The sequence below is a fragment of the Thamnophis sirtalis genome, unplaced genomic scaffold, assembly GCF_051295495.1.
Source record: "Thamnophis sirtalis isolate CommonGarterSnake01/CBP01778 unplaced genomic scaffold, rThaSir2_p1.2 scaffold_1, whole genome shotgun sequence".
Taxonomy (NCBI): Eukaryota; Metazoa; Chordata; class Lepidosauria; order Squamata; family Natricidae; genus Thamnophis; species Thamnophis sirtalis.
In genome coordinates this window covers 116745852-116766976 of record NW_028261381.1, presented here as the reverse complement: position 1 = coordinate 116766976, position 21125 = coordinate 116745852, and the positions used below count along the sequence as shown (strand labels likewise).

Sequence of the window (21125 nt, the reverse complement as noted above, 5' to 3'; positions counted from 1 at the left end):
AACTGAACACTTCAACAAGAGAATAATTATGGAAGCTATAGAAATAGAGAAACACCCCCACAACAGGAATAAACGTGGCAATACCTCCCGCCTACCAGACATCTGGAAACCAACCCTACTCAACAAACGAGCCCCACCCACCACCCAGGCTGTTACAACACGAAACAACAATGGACACACAGCAAAGATGGCAAGTGAGACCTCGCTGAAACGTTGCCAAGACAATCTCAATCTTACATGGGAAAAGACCCGAATACAACAAGACCAGCATACCTACACCCATGAAAATCTACAAACACACACACACACACACACACACACACACGAATACTACTGAAAGATATTTCTGCTTATTATGCAATTTGTATTTTTCTACAGTATTAACTTTATAAGCACTTGCATATCAAATTCTTATCATAGATGATTTTATCAGCAACAAACACTTTTGAAGTAGGCTGAATTTGAATCAGACAAGATGAAAATTATGTTCTTTCAATATATTAAGATTCATTTATTGAGTATTGCTGTAACTCTCAAAATTTCTCAAAGAGCACCAATATCAGAGCAGGAAGTAATGAAGAATATTGATTCATCCATTCCAGATCAGCAAATGACAATTACAGTATATATGATTTTTATAAAACTGAAATTGCATACCAATGCTTTAGAATTAATATTATTCACTGTTCTAATTACATTTTTCAGCAGTACCAAAGCCAGTGAATAAACTGGTCTTGCTTTCTTGTAGTTCAGCCACATTAAAGAGTTCCATGTATTAAAAACTGGTTTACACATTTCAAAACCACCTTGAATTAACATTAAGATTTTCTACAAGCCAGCCATGGCTATCCTGCAATTCTAATTTCTGTGCTATATTAAAACAACATGATGATTTAATCCAGGAGTAGTCAACCTTTTTATACCTACCGTCCACTTTTGTATCTCTGTTAGTAGTAAAATTTTCTAACCGCTCACCGGTTCCACAGTAATGGTGATTTATAAAGTAGACAAGTAACTTTACTTTATAAAATTTATAAAGTAGAGTTACAGCAAACCCCTACCGCCCACCATGAAAGCTGGAACGCCCACTAGTCGGTGGTAGGGACCAGGTTGACTACCATTGATTTAATCCATTGTCCTTTATAGAATATCTTCTTCATGAAATATTATGTGGAAAGATGACCTGAACTAAGCTTATCCCAAATCTAAATCCTGCAGTACAACCTGGAACCATTTCTTCAGTCCAGAAATCCAAAGTAAAACATAACCAGAAGATGTCTGTTCAGTTTCTTCATCAAGATATCCATCGAAAGGAAGCCCTCCCCTAATTCGAGCCGAAGTGGCGCAGTGGTTAGAGGGCAGTACTGCTGGCTACTTCAGCTGACTTCTAGCTGCAGTTCAGCAGTTTGAATCTCACCAGCTCAAGATTGACTCAACCTTCCATCCTTCCGAGGTGGGTAAAATGAAGACCCAGATTGTTGGGGGCCATAGGGTGACTCTGTAAACTGCTTAGAGAGGGCTGTAAAAGCACTATGAATGGTATATACATAAGTCTTATTGCTATTCTCTTAGTTATCTCAATATTGAGTTGGGGACTGAGAATTGCAGTGGTTCTGCTCCTTTCTCAGTTGGTGGATTCAATCAAGGGTAATGGAAAAGGAGATGTGATCTCAGGTCTCTGCTTTTTGAGGTTCCATTAAGAGCCAGAACCTTCTCCATGCTTTTTAACATATGCATGAAGCCACTGACAGAAGTCATTTAGAAATTTGGTGTGCAGTAGTATTGGTATGATAGACAGGCTAGGTATTACTCAAAGCATATTGATAACCGGAGGTATGTGTCAGTGGTGGGTTGCAGGCAGTATGCCCCGGTACGGGTGTACTGGTGCCTGCCGGGAGCACCGGGTACCGTTCGTATGGTGCTCCGGAGGTCCCACCCACCCGCCCTCCTTACCTTTATTTGAGCTCTTCTGCGCTTCTGCGCACAGAGCATACGGTGCCTGCGCGATGCTCTGCAGAGCAGCTGGAGCATCGCGGAGGCATCACAGGAAGTAAGGATGCATGCACGCACTGTGCACGCATGTTGCGCACATTCATGTGGATGCCGGGCCCCGTAGCACCATACCCGGTGCAACGGGATCTGGAACCCACCCCTGGTATGTTTCCATCCACTCTATGGTGTAGTGAGCAAGAAAAATCTTGTTTTCTCATTTCCAATCAATTTCTTTAACCCTTTGAACTTAATTTTAGTCGTGGCATCACTAGCCAATCTTTTGTCATCTGCAGATTTGAAAAGAATTCCTCTCTTTATCCAACCTGTAAAGATGAGATCCAATAAAAGTTTACAACTCAGCCTCTACAAATCAGATTGTTATATCCTTAGTTCATAATGGTTTACTGCAAACTATGTTTGTTAAGCTTTGTAACAAATGAAAAGTCTTAGTATTTAGATTAGTTAATAGGGACAGAAGAAATTACAAAGAAAGGAAAATACACAACTAGGGCTCAACAGAAAAATCATTACAGGTACCCAAAAGTAGGTGATAAAAATTGTAGACCTGTGCCAAACCTTTGCTTTCCAGATGTGTTGGAGTCAGTGAATATTTTCAATACATACTAATTTTGCTAATCTTCAAAATCTACATTCGACAATGTATACTGTCACATTTGCCATTTGATTGCTTACCACAGTTAGTATCAGCAATGTTACTATACAGAATGTGTGGCAATGAGTAGGACTACTTTGAGGAAGACCAGATGGAACTGAAAAAATTTGCGATGTTGTATTAGGTTACAACAAAATTGGGATTGCTTGGACAACCATAATTATAGCAAATATTGTAGCAACAAAGAATTTTAAAAAGTTAATGGGATTTGCATTGTTGATGCTTGATTGGTCTACAGAAATGGAAAATTCCCAGAATATATTGTTAGTTGAGGATACAACAAAATTTTATTGACATATTTAAACTGCCATTGCTTGGCCCACTAAATCTCTGTCAAAGTAAATATACCAGAAGTATGGAGAAGACTCATCTGAGTTCAGCTTGCATTTCTCACTAGTGGCTGTACACACCTGCACACTCACCCACACACCAATGGTATGTACAGGTAGTCCACGACCTATGACCACAATTGAGCCCGAAATTTATGTTGCTAAATGAGACATTTGTTAAGGGAATTTTGCCCCAGTTTACAACCTTTCTTGCCACTGTTGTTAAGTGAATAACTGCAGTTATACAATACAATACAATAGCAGAGTTGGAAGGGACCTTGGAGGTCTTCTAGTCCAACCCCCTGCCTAGGCAGGAAACCCTATACTGTTCCAGACAAATGGCTATCCAACATCTTCTTAAAGACTTCCAGTGTTGGGGCATTCACAACTCCTGGAAGCAAGCTGTTCCATTGATTAATTGTTCTAACTGTCAGGAAATTTCTCCTCAGTTCTAAGTTGCTTCTTTCCTTGATTAGTTTCCACCCTTATTCTACACTCAGGTGCTTTGGAGAATAGTTTGACTCCCTCTTCTTTGTGGCAACCCCTGAGATATTGGAACACTACTATCATGTCTCAATGTTCCAATATCTTAATGAAAAGTCCTTCTTTTCATTAAACTAGACATACCCAGTTTCTTCAACCGTTCTTCATATATTTTAGTCTCCAATCCCCTAATCATCTTTGTTGCTCTTCTATTCACTCTTTCTAGAGTCTCCACATCTTTTCTACATCATGGCAACCAAAAGCTGTTAAATTAGTTGCATAGTTGTTAAGTGGAATCTGGCTTCCCCATTGACTTTTTTGGTCAGAAGGTCACAAAAGATGATCACATGACCCCAGACACTGCAACTGTCATAAATATATGTCAGTTGCCAATCAATTCAGTTTTGACCACATGACCATGGGGATGCTGCAAGAGTCATAAGTATGAAAAACAGTCATAAGTCTCTTTTTTCACTGCTGTTTTACTTCAAATGGTCATTAAATGAACTGTTGTTAAGTCAAGGACTATCTGTATATACGTTTTTGTATTTGCCATCTCAACCTGTTTTTATATTCGTCTGCCAACCTTCCAAGGATTCTCTATTGGATTCATTGAGCGCATTCATCCCTCTTTTCTATTGTCTTCCCATTCTTTTATTTTCCTTCATATTTCCTGCATATTTGTTCTTTTCGCCCAACATCAGAGGTGGGTTGCTCCCGGTTTGGCCGAACTGATAGCGGAATTCAGGCCTGGGTCGCAGAACCAGCAGCAACCCAGGCCTGCCACGCCCCTGAACCGGTTCCCTCGCCACTGCTGGGCTGCCGCCATTTTGGTTTTTCATGACTGTGCATGCGCAGTTCACTGTAAATTGTTCTGCGCATGTGCAAAGAACAATTTACATTGAACAGTGCACGTGCGCACAGCATGTGGGTTGCAAACCAGCAGCAATCCACCCCTGCCCAATACCCACTCACACCACATGCCTAGGAAGTTTCTGATTTTTGAGCATTGCCTTACAGGAGAAAATTGTCTTTAATTTGTCCATGAATAATTGATGGCTTCTTCTTGCATTTCCTGATAGTCTTAGATTGAAACCATCCTTCAATCCATAATTCAACATGTGTGTATCACCTTTTCTCAGGTCCTAGCTTCCACAACTCAGTTATTACTACTTTAATTTTTCTGATTATTGTCATAGACATAACCTTGATTTTCACAAATTGTCTAAGGATCTTTCCCCATTTGCCCTTAATTAGGAGTGTTTGAGGATGTGGTCAAACAAGTCAAGATGCTAATTTCAATGGTGCAAACATTGTTCCCCAGCCTGGAGTGCTGCATGCGCCAAGGGCCCACCTTCTGTCCTCCTGGCTATATTATTAACAGGCCTGATGTCTTGCTTTGTATGTATTAGAATCAGACATTTAAACATTTTTTTAGCATTTTAATGGTTTTTACTGTTCTTATTATTTTAAAATGTTTTTAGGGTTTTAATTGTAGCGTATGTTTCTGAACCGTGAGCCACCCAGAGTCATTGGCTGAGATGGACAGCTATAGAAATCCAATAAATTAATTAATAAAAATCAATCAAAGCTCTGCCTCTTTCTGCTGTGTGTCATGCAGAACAGGCAGAGCTTGATTTTATTGTTCAAATTGACCACACATTTTTACCATTTTTTTGACCCCACCTTGTGGACTTCCATGGCTCTAAGCACAAACTAGCCCTGTCACTTCTTTCTTCTCCCTTGTGTCCTTACGAGACTGCCTTCATCTCATTCCTGAGCCATGACTGAGGAAGACAAATTATCCTTACTGGCAGTGACGTGCGGTGAGGTTTATGGCTGGTGAAGCACTGACACAGGGGTTTCAATTTTTTTTAGGCTTGTGGACTTCAACTCCCAGAATTCCACAGCCAGGCATGCTCAGTTCCGATTTAAAGCGACAGCATTTTTTATCCTTTGCGAAATAAGTTTTCCTTCATTCTTTTTTTTCTCCCTCCCCCTCCTTCCTCCCTCTCTCCCTCCCTCCCCCTCTCTCAAACAGACACACGCACACAGAGAAGTTGGATTCCTGTCTCACTCACTCACTCACTCTCAAACAAACACAAACACAGAAGTTGGATTGGATATATTTTCCAATGGCTTGAAAGCAGCTCCTCTGCCATACCCCACCCCCATTCCCCTGCTGCCTTCCGATCCGAGCCTTTGATTGCAGGTGGAGCCACATTGCCTTTTCAAACTTGTAATCAGTGAAGCTGGGCTTATATACTTTTATCCAGGTGTGTGTGTGTGTTTAAAAAGGCAATGTGGCTCTGCATACAATCAAACTTTTTGAATTCCTCCCCCCTCCCCACAGACAGACCTTTTTCAGCTGTTTCAGAGAGAATTTCAACTCTGCTCTTGCCTGCCATCATGAAAAGAAAAAAAATGTAAAAGGAAAAGGGCATGAGCTCTGAGGTCAGACTGAGCTAGTTGCTCCCAGAGTACTCTAAAAAGCCTCTAAAAAACGCCCTCTACAGGAGGCAGGAGAACCACGTGCCTCATTTACATAAGGAATTTTTTGGCTTTTAACCCTTGCTCATAAAGTCAGACTAAATGAGGCAACTTGTTCTCCTGCCGCTCCCTGTAGAGGGCACTTTTTTAGAGGCTTTTCTACACAGTTAAGCACTAAGCAGAGACATCCACTGTGACTCTGGCAGCAACTAGCTCAGCCTTTTTCCTTTTACATTTTCTTTTCTTTTCATGATGACAATGGTGACGCCCTGCCTCACCTGACTGCACGTCCCTGCTTACTGGTATTGTTGTTAAAATAGTTTTCATCTTAAACTGGTAGCATCCCATAAGAATGTAAAATCTACCCATTATATTGGAGGTAAGGTCAGATAGCCAGTAGTTAATGAGATCACCACTAATTTACCATTTCACACTCTTCCAGTCCTTGGTTGGTATTATCTGCCACCAACTGGATGCTACTGCACTAAAGAGCCGATGTCAGGGACTTATCAAAACTGTATCATGATGCAGGCAGTGGTACAATAAATGCTAAATTCTAAAGTACTTTCTGGTTTAATGCAAGACTGAAACAATAAAGCCCCTACTGTCCCCCAAGCAGTATGGAAGAATCTGCAGGGTGGAATTTGTCACCATTATAAATGGAGAGGAATGCTAAGTAAGAGTGATGCTTGTAACTCAATTTTGTCTGGGATTCTGATTTCCTTAAAAAAAAACTTTATTCAGATTAGGTTATGACTGAATGGAGAATTGGAGGAGGAAAGGCAAATGAGACTAGGATTATGAAGAGAGTCCTGCAGACTCATCTCACTTGTTACAGCTTCCCCCATGGTTGGGAGATATTTTCCCATTGCTGGTGACAGGAGACTCAACCCATCACTTCATCAATCTATATGCCACATACAACTTCTATCCCATATCATTCAAATACATAGCCTATCACATTTTGCAACATGCAAAACCAGTATATCAGCACATCTATGCATCAGCACAGACACAGCTGAGGCAGAAGAGGAAACAGCATCAAGGAGAATGATATACTTTTCTGCCAACTTAAAAATGGGGAGATTAAGCATTTTAACTCAATAATAGAATACGGTCAAAATCTGGCAATCCCTTCCTAGGATTAACTTCTTTATTTCTCCAGCACACCATCCATCTCGAGTAAAACAACCCTACCTACTGCTTTACCATCAACTGTAAGTTCTCTAAGCATCGCTTTTGTCTTCCTACTATTTAAAAGTAATCCAAAGTTTTCACATTTAATTTTTCTTTTTATAATCAGCTCTTCTAAATCATCCTTACCTTTAGAATGTCTTCACCAGAAGCTCCTATATCCACAACTCTCTTGCCCATGAGGTTAAGATGGTGTCTTCTCAAGATATGGGCACTACACTTGGTCCATTTACACTTCTATAGAAAACGTTTAGTTCAGATTTTCTTCCTCTCCCTTCTTCTTTCTTTCCATCTTACTTTCACAAGTATAATGGGACGTCTAAAATTGTTGCAGTCAAATCTTAGATCTCCCACCAAGCTATTATTTATACCTACCTCAAATCTAGGCTGCATGATACTAGATCTATAAATTGATTGACACTAGAACTGTAATGGCTGATGGGGTATCTAGAACTATAAATTAATTTCTAAATATGGGTAGATCTGTTCCATGAGAGCCAGCTTTGGTTAGTGGTTAAGGCATCAATCTAGAAACCAGGGGACCCATTTTAGGCCAGCTGGATGACCTTGGGCCAGTCACTCTCTCTCAGCCCCAGGAAGGAGGCACTGGCAAATTACTTCTGAATTCTTGCCAAGAAAACTACAGGGACTTGTCCAGTTAAGGAACTAACAAAAAATGTATTATGCAACTTTAAAAACCCACCACGGCTTCAGGAATTTTACAGGATGGATACCGGCAAGGATCCTGTTTTGATACTTATTCCAAGATTATAGTTCATAGCTAGAAGTCTGGGGTTGGAAATCTTGCTTTTGATAATTCACAATGCCCTCTTACAGTGCTCCTTGTCGTGAGGATGTGAATACATGCATTCTTTCCACAACGTTACACAATAAGAATTAAGCACTGGAAACAAGGCTGCAGCGCTACTAAAAACAACAACAGGGAACTGCTCCTGGCCACGTGTCCATCCACAATTTTGTAAGAGACTCGAACTGGAAACGACAGAGCCAGCTCATGAGCAATCCTCACAATTCTTCACAAAATCAGGGCTAGGATGGAAGAAAACCGGGGTTTTCACGTGCTTCCTCTTCCATCCCGTGTGTAGGACCTGCATGTATTGTCTCCGTCTGCGGGGAAAGGTTCTTACTCCAGCTCTCGCTCTGCGTGTGAATAGTAGGGAATTGCTAGGCGTGAGGGTTTTTTTGGGTGGGGGGGAGCGCGAATTTTGGCGGCGGCTACGGCTGGAAGCGGTTAGGGGGAGGATTGAGAGGCCTCAGCCAATGACACGGAGGGCCGCTCTCAGCTGGCAGGCATTTAAATGGCAGCTAGCGCGCCGCGTTCCCAAATCCGAGGCAGAAGCCCGAGCGCCTTACGCGGGAAGAGCAGCGGCGAAGCTTCGGTCGCCGTCGCAGGTGAGGCATAGCGGGCAGGGCCGAGGGGAGGAGAAGGGGCGACGCTCCACGTCGTAAAGCAGGAAAGAACAAGGCTTAAGCGGCGCTTTCTAGAGGAGGGCAGCCGAGCTCCGTGGCGCTACTCCCGAGACGTGGTGCCGAGCGTTGTTTTCGAAGGCTTGGGGAACAAACGCGGGGGGGAATCCAGCCGCCTCCTTGCCAGGAGGAACCTCTGAGTAACACCCAGAGTTCAACGGGATTTGTTTTCAGAGTGGAGGGGTGTGCGTGGTGGGTGTTAGGACTTTTTAGCGTCATTGGTGGCGCGGGACAGACTGGCCGAACTCGGGGATCGGGGCTTTGCTACTCGTGGTAACCGGAGGTTTACCCAGGGGTAAAAGAGGAGGTTCTTGTTTTCTTGACTGCTGGGTGGGAGCTTTCAAACGGAGACCCGTGCACGTGAAGTACTCGGGAGAAAAGCCTTGCTGGGGAGGGGTGTTATCCTAGGGTAGAGCCACCGGGGTTAATCAAGGTAGATAATACGCTTCTGTGATTGTTGACTAAGGGCTATACAAGCTCAGCAACTCAGTGCGTTGCAGGCGGTCTCTGGCAGAGACCTTCCCCGTGGTGTGTAAATGGGGACGATCGCCTCGATCTCCCAATTTTGGGGCCCCTTCGGTCAGGGACAGAGAGACAGCAGCCAGCATCCCTCCCCTCCCCGGATCAAGCTTGGCTTCCGAGTCCGCGCGTCTCGCCCTTCTGCCTGCCGGGTTACGAGGAGGACGCAACGCCCGGGTAAACGCTGCCCCGAGTAAATCCTGCGATTGGTTTGAAATGTGGCGTCTTCCGCGTCTCAAAGGAGGTTCATGTCTGCCGCGCTGGCACTTGAATTAATAAAGCGGCACCTTAATTATGTAAATTACCTCACATTGTTTACACCCGAGTAGCAATTGCGGCCGAGTCGCCGTGGCGAGGATGGGAGTAAAAGTTGTCTGGAAGACGGCGGTGGAGTGGCTAAGTGGAGCACAAGTGGGAAGATTGGAGCAAAATATCTCCAAATGGGCCCCTTGCGGTGTTTTGCAAGCCGAAAGGCTGATTTCCAATCATAAGGCTCAGGGAGCAGCCGTCGTGGATAGTTGCGTAAAACTTTCCTGCCACGGACCATTTGCAACCGTGACAACCCCTTAACTTCGCTAGGTAAGAGTTCCCACGACGCCACGGAGAGCGAGGAGCGTCTGCTTTTGACGCCGGTTAGCCAACGATAAGCTGTCGTTTGTGCAGATCTGGGGGGAATTGGATAGATTTCAGCGGCCCAGCACAGTAGCGCTTCCACAGAAAAGACGGAGGGAGAAACATTCAGGCAGGAACTATCGCTTTTGCGGACACAAGGAGTAAGCTACACCCGCAAGCTGGTCTCTGATTTTCTAGGGAGGTTTCTAGGATAAGCTATGCAAGTGGGTTAAAAGAAAGCAATGGCCTCCCGCCCAGATTCAGTTACCTCTTTAAAAAAAAAAACTTTAGAAAGTTTTAATTACAGCCATAGAAGATAAAACAGAAAAAGAAATAGAATAAGAGGTGCAAAATAAATAAAGAGAACCTCTACTCCAAGAAAGAATTCCCACCCTTATCACAAATATAAGCAATTTCATCATCTTTTCACCTCATAATTAACAGATGTAAAGCTAATTCACCCCGCAACAGTGTCCTTTAACAAATAGGAAAATCTGATAAGTAATGTGTTCTCCCATCCAGGTGTCTGCAAAAAGTCCATACAGAGCCCTAAAATAACAATATTTAACAAATATAAAATGTGTCATTCCATATATCAACTCACTATTCGCAAAACCATGTTTGGAAGGCATAAAGTGGTCCCAGTATACTAGTATGAACAAAGACTAAAACTTAACAATTACTCCTTTAAAGAGAACAAGCTCTCAAAAACCTCTTACATTGAGGAAGGACAATTAGGTACAAAGGCTACCAGATTAGAATACATAAAGTAACTACAGGAAGGATGGTTAAATGTCATGTTAACTGTAAGCAAATTCAATACACAACATTTTCCCAGTCCAGTTGTCAACAAGGCCACAGAGAACCACCCAAAATAACATTTTACCCCATCTCTTCTCCCCCCTTCTTTTCTTGATGTTTCATCTTACTCTCTTCATTTTACTAAAGTTGCTAAACAAAGAGAAGTGAAGCAAAGATTTAGTCTACCATGCTGCCATCATCTGATCTTCTGGCTTTCTGACCCCCTCCAAATGTTTGGTAAACCTAGAAAACTCATGTCAGCACCTTTTTTTTTAAAAAAAAAATCACTCTTAACAAGGGTTACTAGGGTTACTTTACTGTGGAAAGGCTCAGAGGATTTTGTGTTGCTTTATCCACTCTGATATAGCACAGACGATAGAATCCCACATGGATCGAAATGATTAGTGTGTTTTGATTAAGATTTCTTTGGCGAAGATCAGATAGATGTGTAACATATTTTAGACAGAAGTTAGAATAGAAGCACTAACAGCCTTCTTTATGGAGACACTCTCTTAGACCCAGGTTTAAATCCAAGGCTTCTCTGGAAAACACTTTCAAATTAGTTTAAAATCAAGACTCAAGAGGATGTTAATGCATTAGAACATTGAATCAAACTAAGCAAGAGGAATTTCAGCAGAGACAAATGTGAAGTGTTACTTTTGGCTGGGAAGAATTTAGCATGGAGGGGGACCATATTAAGCCACAGTATAGGCAAAAAGGAGTTGAGTGTCTTGGTGGATCACAAGCTAAATACAAATTAATAGCAGGATGTGGCTGAATGAAAAAGCAAATGCAATCCTATAGTTTAGATCAAGAGAAGACATTGTTAATCTACCTCTGATCACCATAGTTTTTAGACAGTGAAAACCAGGGGTGTGTCCAAATAAGTAAACATATCCAACACCTTCAAACATTCCTGATTTTTTTTCTTTCCAAGCCCTTTATTATCTTGCCTAGTCTTCTTTGGACACATCCCTGGTTTTCTCTGTCTAAAAACTATGGTGATCAGAGGTAGAGTAACCATGTCTTTAAAAGATGGAAGGTAGAGTAACTTGCTTTAAAAGATGGAAGACTAGATGAGATAATAAAGGGATTGGAAAGAAAAAAATGATATATTTTCTCAACCTCCCCAAACCATCCCTGTAAGGTATTGTCCCACAGCAGAAGAGAAAAGTCAAGTTGATAGTTTATAATTTCTAAGTTCATGTTTATAATTTAATTTGAAATTTTAAAAAACCTTTGCTCTTGGTAGAATGTTATTGTTTCAGTAGATTTATTTTAAAGCTTCAAAGAAACATCCGTCTTTATGCTAAGAAAAGTATTGTAAACTCTTTTCTTAGGACAACATAGTCTGCCCTCTCCTCATTTGCAAGACAGATCTGTGATTGAGATTTGCAATTCAGTTTATATTGAGTCTCTCTGTAAAAGGATGAAGGCATTAGCAACCACTTGTTCGGGTCCTTCTCTCTGGCTCTTTAACTAGAAAGGGAAAATTAAAAGAAGGAGCAAGACTGCAGGCATACAAGGTTAGTACTGTACTGTGACCTGAGAACTTGCAATTGTGATTATGCCAGTAGGGCATTATCATTGTGTTTGCTTTGTATCTCAGGATGCTGTTGCTAGTTTAATAATAGATTTAGAGATGTGTTTAATTTTTACTGTGCTGAATTTATTATTTTTAGGCTTTTCAATATTCAGTTATTCATAATTAATTTCTAATGCTTGTAAATCCTTATTTATTCATTTGCATTCTACTCTTGTATTCTATTTCTTTTCTTCTTCCTGTTGATATATTTTCTCTAAAATGTCTTGGAGGAACGGAGAGAGATATCACTGATTTTGTGCCCTCTGACTTCAATATCACATTTTTTTAAAAATCTCAAGCAAAATAAAAGATGTAATATCACTGCATTTCTTGGCAAATCTGTAACCTTCACTGATGAAAATAAACTCAATTGTATCCTATCTGTGAATAATCCAGGTCGTCAGGCTAGAATAGAAGCAAAGCTGAACTGGAAGGATTCATTTTTTGGCCAAAAGTAAATTATTGGATATTATATCCAAAATACAATCTTTCCTATTCTCAGTGTAAATCTATCATGGTCTGCAAGACTAAGCTTCATATTAAAGACTGATTCAAGTAGAGATGATGAATAACAACATAAAATATTGGCATAAATCTAATGGGGGTGAATAGGGAGGTGGCTCCAGGGTGAGGCTATGACAGCAGGTGTGAAGTCAGATTGTTGTTGCCCAATCAACTGTAGGTCTGTTGGAAGTGGAGGGGAAATTATGCCTTTGGCTTCGTTTTGATTTCTGGTGACTTCACCTGCAGTTTCCTTGGCAGCATTTTTCCAAAGTGGCTTGCCAATTCTTTCTAACTAAAGCCAAAAGAAATGACTAGATTAACCAACTGGCTTTGTGGCTAACGCAAGACTAGAACTTAGCTTTCTGGTCTTTAATCAATTATCTGAATTATCTGAAACTACCCCAAACTAGCTTTCAACAGTTAATGTTGATTGATGATTATATGTCATCAAGTCATTATTGACTTTCCACATAGATAGACTTTCTCCATGATGACCTGTCCCAAATTTGGTCTCTTGGATCTACTAATAGTACACTTCTCCCTGCTGTAACTCAGTTTATCCACCTTGGTGCTTGTTATCGTCTTCTATTTCTCTACCACTTTCTCTAGTATTAGAATCTTCTTCAGAGAGCTAGGACTTCACATAATGTGTCCAAAAAGAGGGTCTGTCTGTTTGTCTGTCTGTCTGTCTGTAAAGGACCCAGATTGTTGGGGGCAATATGCTGACTCTATAAATCTCTTAGTAAAGCACTGTGAAGCAGTATATAAATCTTAAGTGTTATTGCTAAAGCCCGTATAACTTACTGGAGAAGTTAATTTAATGTAATTGGAATTCCATTGACTACTTCATCTGAAGTCTCATGCTTATTCTGGATCTTAGAACTGGCCAAATTCTGGGGAACTGGAAATGTGGTATTAAAGCCATCGGGAACTTTGGGGCTTGTCGGATACCTTGGGGTTTAAATAAATCCCTGATTATTTCCATTCATGCTAAATCATATCTGTGTCCTCAGTTTTATTTCCTAGATCTTTCTCTTTCTACAGAGAATTTCTTTATACAGTAATGTTAGTTTTTTGTTTATCTCACTCTTGTCTCTTTTTTCTTGTCATTTTTCGTTCTGTCCTTTTGGAATCAGAGTTTATGCTTCTTTGTTTAACATGATCATGCCATAAATAAATGCGAACTGCTTTTTACTAAAGAAAGATCACCTGGCTTGGGGTTTGATGTCATATGAATCAGGTCAGGATTGTAGAAAGCTACCAGTTGAAATCCCCCCCTTTTTAAATTGGGGGTTTACTACAGTGCACATGAGCATGAGATTCAAATGCTGAGGATTTAACATTAGTTGCCAATTATAATTTAGGAGTACGGCAGTTGCCAAAGCCTACATGTAGACTTTTTTTGGCTCATGTTGATCTGAGAAAACAAAAGTTTTGAAATTTCTAAAATAAAATTAAGTAATAACATCCTAAAAGAAACATGTAAAGTAATAGGAAAATTATGGCCTAGCCTGACTGGAGGCCAAGAAATGCAAAATGTGACAGTATTACAATAAACATTAATTTTACCCTTTGGTTTAGATTCTTAAATATTTTGTGTTCAGAAACCGTATTGCATTTTAACTAGAAGTTAAACTCTATTTTATTGCAGCAATATTTTTCTTAAATTAATGACCTGAACTTGTTTTGTGTAAATGAGCTTTGTTCACAGGCAACTCATCTTCAAGTGAGGCTTGATGAGCACATTTTGGTTTTTCTTCTGCATTTTCCTAGGGAGAAAATGTTCCAATATTTAAGGAAATGTGTTAGCAAATATATAATCTTTGAAATATTTTCCCCCCTTTCTCAGATTCCCAACAGATCTAAACAATGTATATGTGGAAAGGTTAAATCATTTTGCATTCTCATAGAATCCTAATCTGAGCAGTACCAGTAGATAGAGGGGCCACAATTTTTTGCAGTGAGAGCAAAAACATACCAAAATTCTAACCCTGTTTTGTCCATTTTCCCCCCTCCACAACTCCATACTGCAAATTGGAAAAGAAAAAAAATTGTAATCAACTAGAAGTTGTATTAATGGTCTATGCAGTCTGGCTCTCAATTTCTCTAAAAATTCAAGTAGAAAAATAGGGACCACCTTTGGGGGGAAGGTAATAGCATTCCATGTGCCTTTGGCATTTAATCATCCTGGCCACATGACCACGGAGTCATCTTCGGACAGCGCTGGATCTTCAGCTTTGAAACGGAGATGAGCACCATCCCCTAGAGTCAGGAAGGACTAGCACTTATGTTCGAGGGGAACCTTTACCTTTTAGTATTACTTTTGTTTTTGTTTAACTAACTTTTCTGAAAATCAAGTTTCTATGGTTTTTTTGAAATCCATTCTCTTCAGCCACAAAACCCTTATCGTGATCCTATCTTTGAGACTAGCAATTAAGTGTGTTGAGTGATAATTATGGTACTGCAAACCCATTTTATGGAGCCTGAATCTAGATATGTAGTGGGAAAAATGGGTTCACCGACAAAAGGGCACCCGACAAAAGCGCGCCCAATGAAACCACGGTGACAAAACTGCGAGTTCTAAACCGTGCCGATGAATGAGCGCTGAAGCGTACCGACAACAGCGCGCCGACAGAAGCGCACTCTAAACCTAATCCTAACCCTAAACCTGACCCTGACCCTAACACTTACCTTAACTTAAATCATGCTTCTGTTGGTGCATTGATGACATCACAGTTTTCGTGCCGTGGTTTTGTTGGCGCGTTTTTGTCATGCGCGCATTTGTCGGGTCACGGGAAAAATGATGGGGATGACATTTCCTTTGCAGAGCTTTCAAGAAATGAAAGAAATTTAAAAATCTCATGGAGGATCTTAGTGTGAAAGCACCGAACTTCGTTTAAAGTATTTTCGTGAAATATTTGAACTTATTTGTTTTCTTTGGTGTTACCCGGGTTCTATTTACATTTTTAAATGTAAATAAAGGACCTGGCAAATAAAATAACCTTGGTTGGAACACTTAATGTAACCGAGGAGCCGAGGTGGCACAGTGGTTAGGGTGCAGTACTGCAGGCCACTTCAGCTGACTGTTATCTGCAGTTCAGCGGTTCTAATCTCACCATCTCAAGGTTGACTCAGCCTTCCATCCTTCCGAGGTGGGTGAAATGAGGACCCAGACTGTGGGGGCGATATGCTGACTCTGTAAACCGCTTAGAGAGGGCTGAAAGCCCTATGAAGCAGTATATAAGTCTAACTGCTATTGCTATTGCTACTTATTTGCCACAGTCCATTCATGTAAGCATTCAACATTTGCACCACTGACTTGACTCAAATAATAAAGTCCAGTATATTAACTTGATGCTATTGTTATTGTTAGTAAGCATAGTATAAATAGATTAAGTTTCAGTCCAGTTTCTGAATTTTTCTTGCGCAGAAAATCTTTTTTGCAGCATTGATATACTTTTTGATTGGTAGAAAACAACCTGATAATAATATTCCTTTTTGTATTCTTAGAATGGCTCGCACAATTTCTGCTGTTGGAGTCCTCCTTTTGTTCAGTCTTCTGCTGCCCTCAGCAGAGGGCAGCAAGAGGAATCGTGGATCACAAGGAACCATCCCTTCTCCTGACAAAGCCCAGCCCAATGACTCCGAACAGACCCAGCAGCCGCCCCCGCCATCAGGCTCCAGACCCCGGGGGAAGGAGAAGGCCAAATCTACTGAAGAGGTGCTGGAATCAAGCCAAGAGGCATTGCATGTCACGGAACGAAAGTATCTGAAAAGGGATTGGTGCAAAACGCAGCCGCTGAAGCAAATAATCCAAGAGGAAGGCTGCAGAAGCCAAACCATCATTAATAGATTCTGTTATGGCCAGTGCAATTCATTCTATATCCCAAGGCATATCCATAGGGAAGAAGGTTCCTTCCAATCATGTTCATTCTGCAAACCAAAAAAATTCACCACCATGGTGGTTACCTTGTCTTGTCCAGAAATGCAGCCTCCAATCAAGAAAAAGAGGATCACACGAGTGAAAGAATGCCGCTGTATATCCATAGACTTGGACTAGGAGGGATCATGGAGGATAGTCTGCTCACCAATGCATTTCCTCCTTCAAACCAGGCATCTTAACCTCTTTAGGTCTGTCCAAATGGGACATGAATCAAAGAGAATTGAAACGAAGAGTATGTGTTACTCCTCTGTAGGTGTGAACTTCAGCTTTGAAAATCATTTGGAGTGTACCCTAGGCTTAGATACACTAATTGCTCCCGCCCTGGGATTCTGCACTTGAATCTGTGCCATTGACTCTCACGATCATCAGTAGCAGTATCTGTCGTAGATTTGGAGGCATTTTTCACATTTAGTTATGTTCCGAGGAAAACGTGGAAAGGAATTAAGTTAATTGCAGTGAATGCCATTGTGATGGAGAAGGAATCTTGCATGTTATCACCTTCATTTGGACATTAAGTAGCCACTTCTAGAGCTAAGAAGGAAAGACAAACAGGGAAGGCAGAAAAATCAATGAAAGAACGAAAAATGATGTATACACTACCCCCTTGAATATCTTGAATATTATTTCTGATTGCATTTCTCAAGCCAACAGCATCCTTCAATACTGTAAATATTCGTCTATAAACCCATCTGCTGATAATCTGACCCTTGAATGTTTTGCTTGGACATCAACCCATTTTTCAAGCTATCATCTCCCATTGAAGGTGTCTGCTTCTTGCATACCATAATTGTTGTGGTTGTCTAACCTTCCTCTACTATAGAAGTATAGAAAGGAGGGATAAAGTTTTTTCTCCTTTTTACTTGCTTTCTTAAGTGATCTGATTATATGGAGGAGAAAGCCATCAGACAACCCCATTGCGCAAGCTGAAGTGGCACTAGCTGGGCCTGAAATATTCTTGCTACTCACTAAAATACCATGAAAAGTGTCTCACTCATGGCTAAACTGACACTTGAAATTTTGATTTGTTTTAATTTTCACAGTTGGGTTACCCATGGGTGGCACTTTTTATGACATTTTGCTTAAATATTTGAGACCCTGCTTATTTGCAGATGGGCTTATATAGGGATATACATACAAGTACTTAAAAAATTTGGAAGGGAAAACTTATCAACAGTACCTGTAGGTAAGTCCATCCATGGATAAACCAACCCAAATTTTGAGGGTTAATTGGCACCTAAAATTTTTAGCTTCTCCATGAGTATATATGGTAATATTAACTCTTAATTGCACAGTTACTCTTTTTAAAGTCAACTTGTCTAATACGTATGTTGACAATTATTATAAGTGCGTATATGCATCTTTTACAAAGCCACACAATGCCCCACATAGTCAACTCATACAGAAAGTGAAGCATTGCAATAGCCGTTTTAAAATCCAAATATCACAGTTTTATAATTTTTAGGGAAGATCCTAAATAACCTCATTGATGCTTCCCAATTTTTCTTCAATCTGTCATGAGTGGAATATGGAAGAAGTTAATGTATAGTTTTGAATGTGAATCTGGCTAAAGAAGTGCTTCTTCCATGCTGTAATCATGACAGATGCATAATCTTACTAGAGAATTCCATTTTCAGACAGTCAGATTCCTGCCATTACACGTAGCTGTTGGTCACTTAAGACAAAAGGGATGACAGAATATACCCACTATATATTTTTGCACTTTTTCTGAAAGTTGTGAAGGTTAGGATTAGCTAGACCAGTGTTTTTCAATACTTAGCAACCTTACGATTCAACTTTAACTCTCAGAATTCCCCCAGCCAGCATGACCTTAATTGCATGATATTAATTGTGGTTGAATATATACAGAATGTGACTCTCAGTGAGACTTGTGTGACATTCAGGTAGCCAGTTTTCTTTACATGTGTAGCTGGCAGCTGGAAAGCATAATATCCATGAAGTTGCACTAGGGAAGAGAATCTGCCTTGCCTCTTCCATGGAGTGTATCTCCAAAGCTGACTGGCATTCTCCTAAAGTGGTGTTAATGCTATATCTTTTAATTACTATAATGCTGATAGTCTAGTAGATATAGCAAAGTTATGGATCACCTAATGATGCCAGCTTCTGTGGAATATTGCTGCTTCCTTACAGACAAGAAGATAGCCTTAAGCAGTGTTGCTGTGTGTATGTGTATGTCCAGTCTGGTATCTGATGTAGTCTTCTGGGCTGAAATATTTGTTGACGAAGAAGTGGTGTTAGAAGAGCTGCAGAAAAAAGCATTCCCAACTAATTGGGAATTTATGTGGGAATCAAATGGATTGTAGATTCAACCTGATCTTTATGCCTAGTTGCATTTTTTTATGTGGAAAAGAGAAGCAAGAATGTGCTCCAAGACTGGAAGAAACTTGTGAGTTTGTTAAAACAGTGACAATTATGTGGCTGCATAGAAGGCACCAGGTGACATCTGCCTTGTTAAACTGTTGAATCAATGGTCTATAATCTGTCATATTTTAATCATTATCTGGTACAGTGTCTTTTTTGTTTCTCCCCAGCATTACGGTGAATGATACTTATTATAATGTTATAGCATAACCACATATATATCTATATTCCGGAAACACAGACATTATCAGGAAGCCACCAAATACCACCTCATTAAACACAGATTTAAAAATGACTTGTTTTTAGAAGCCACAGCAATCACACAGTTAATTTTTTAATGCAATAATAATTTACAGAACAGCTGCAGGTACAGACCTTCTGCATTAGACACTTAAGCCACTAGGCCTATAACGAGATAATATCCACATTAGAATATCTGCCATGATAAAACACCATTGTCTCTACATCTAATCTTTTCAGCAAACTGCTTCCTGATCTCATAGGTACGAGTCTAATATGCCAGTTTATATTAGCACATTACAGTACATCATATCCCCAGACTTCATTTTTTGGTAGGTGATCGTTAAAATATGATATCTGAGCTACAAGAAATATTTTCCACTATGTGGATTGTGAAGTAGAAAGATATTTAATGGCATTGCCATGTCTGTAGGATATGAGTGTTGCTTAATTCAGAGCATGTTTTAGACAACTTCCCTTTCCCTTTTGAACTGTTGGAAGCTTGTGCTGATCCTTGCATTTCTTCCAGCATTTGTTACAAAGGACACAAAGCAATTCAGCATTCTGGATAGGGCCATTTTGAAGTAAGATTTGCCAAGAATATGAGATCCTAATACAAAGGTCCTTCCTGACTCTCTGTACAAATAGCAGTTTTCAAACAAACATAAATTCTATAAAGAACCTTTAATAATGTTTATTCTTAAGTAAAACCATTGTACAAAAATCAATTTGTTGTACATAGAATTTAAAATACAACCTTAGATATTTAAATGTGACTTTAAGCCGATACTACTCCTTGTAGAATTTCACAATGCAAATGTTGGTTTTAAAAATAAACTTCTGTGTTATAAACGAATGAGTACTTGGACATAACTTATCTGCGTGAGCATGCATGTGCATGCAGCTCAACTTGTGCAAGTCATGGGGTGGTAGTGGGCTATGGCCCAGAGGTTGGGGACTCCTGGATTTATGTAATGCTTCAAAGTTCTTTTCTTCTAACTCTGCTTTAAATATGGATGGCCTGGAACAGCGGTGAATTCACATTTTGTTACCATCAGTTTTCTGCACGTGCAGCTGCTTCGCAGGGACATGCACCCCTTCCACACATGTGCCCGGCCTCAAAACATGCCTAAATAAGACGGCATAGAGCTGGGGCAGGTGGGTACCGCTGATTTTTGCTACTGGTTTGGGTGGACTGGTCTGGACCAGCTGAATACCCCCTCTGGCCTGGAACTTCATTTCCAAGACAACAGAAGTTTCATATCCTGAACTGAACTGTTTTTCCTGAAAGTAGAATCAAATTTCTTACTCAAAAGTGTGGCTGACTATTTGGAGTGAAGCTATAAATTATCCATAGGAAGGGGAAAGGGAGAATTTGCTCCAAAGAGTCAGTAGGTTAGTAAATAGGAGTATAGGTCTGGGACCTGAGAGGCCCCCTTATTCATGTCCTTAGTTGATGATGGATTTCAATAGGTGACTTTTATCCTCATTATTTTGTAGCCCACTCTCTTAACCCTAATTATGTTAAGGTTAAAATGAAGAGTGACCCATTCATGCTGCCTTAGTTGCTTTGAAGAACTGCAGGGATATATATTGTGGGAAATAATTAACCTTAACTGTAACTCTAGTTCTGCCTACTTTCTTTCTGTAGAATTATAAAAAGAAAAACCAAATGTAAATCTTTGATTTCTCGAAGAGTGTTATCTATTCCTTACCTTAAAAGTTAAGAGTATCTCACATGATTTCATGTGGAAAGCATGAACAGAGATTCAGCCAGTATCTATCACTTTTTTGCTGAGATTGTAAGCCAGCGTTCAGCTTACACAGAGCTATCCTATTGATCCCATATAATCTTTCCTGCTCTTGGCTTGTTACGGAAAATGTTTTAATCAA

General features: G+C 40.3%; 1 protein-coding gene across 1 annotated transcript; it reads left to right on the top strand.

Annotated features, from left to right (window-relative positions):
* Nucleotides 1-8517: 8517 nt before the first annotated feature.
* Nucleotides 8518-20075, top strand: GREM1 (gremlin 1, DAN family BMP antagonist). Its single transcript, XM_014053052.2, has 2 exons — nt 8518-8574; nt 16181-20075. Exon 2 carries the CDS (start codon nt 16182-16184, stop codon nt 16728-16730), a length of 549 nt encoding a protein of 182 aa, XP_013908527.2. The 5' UTR covers nt 8518-8574; nt 16181; the 3' UTR covers nt 16731-20075.
* Nucleotides 20076-21125: the final 1050 nt, after the last annotated feature.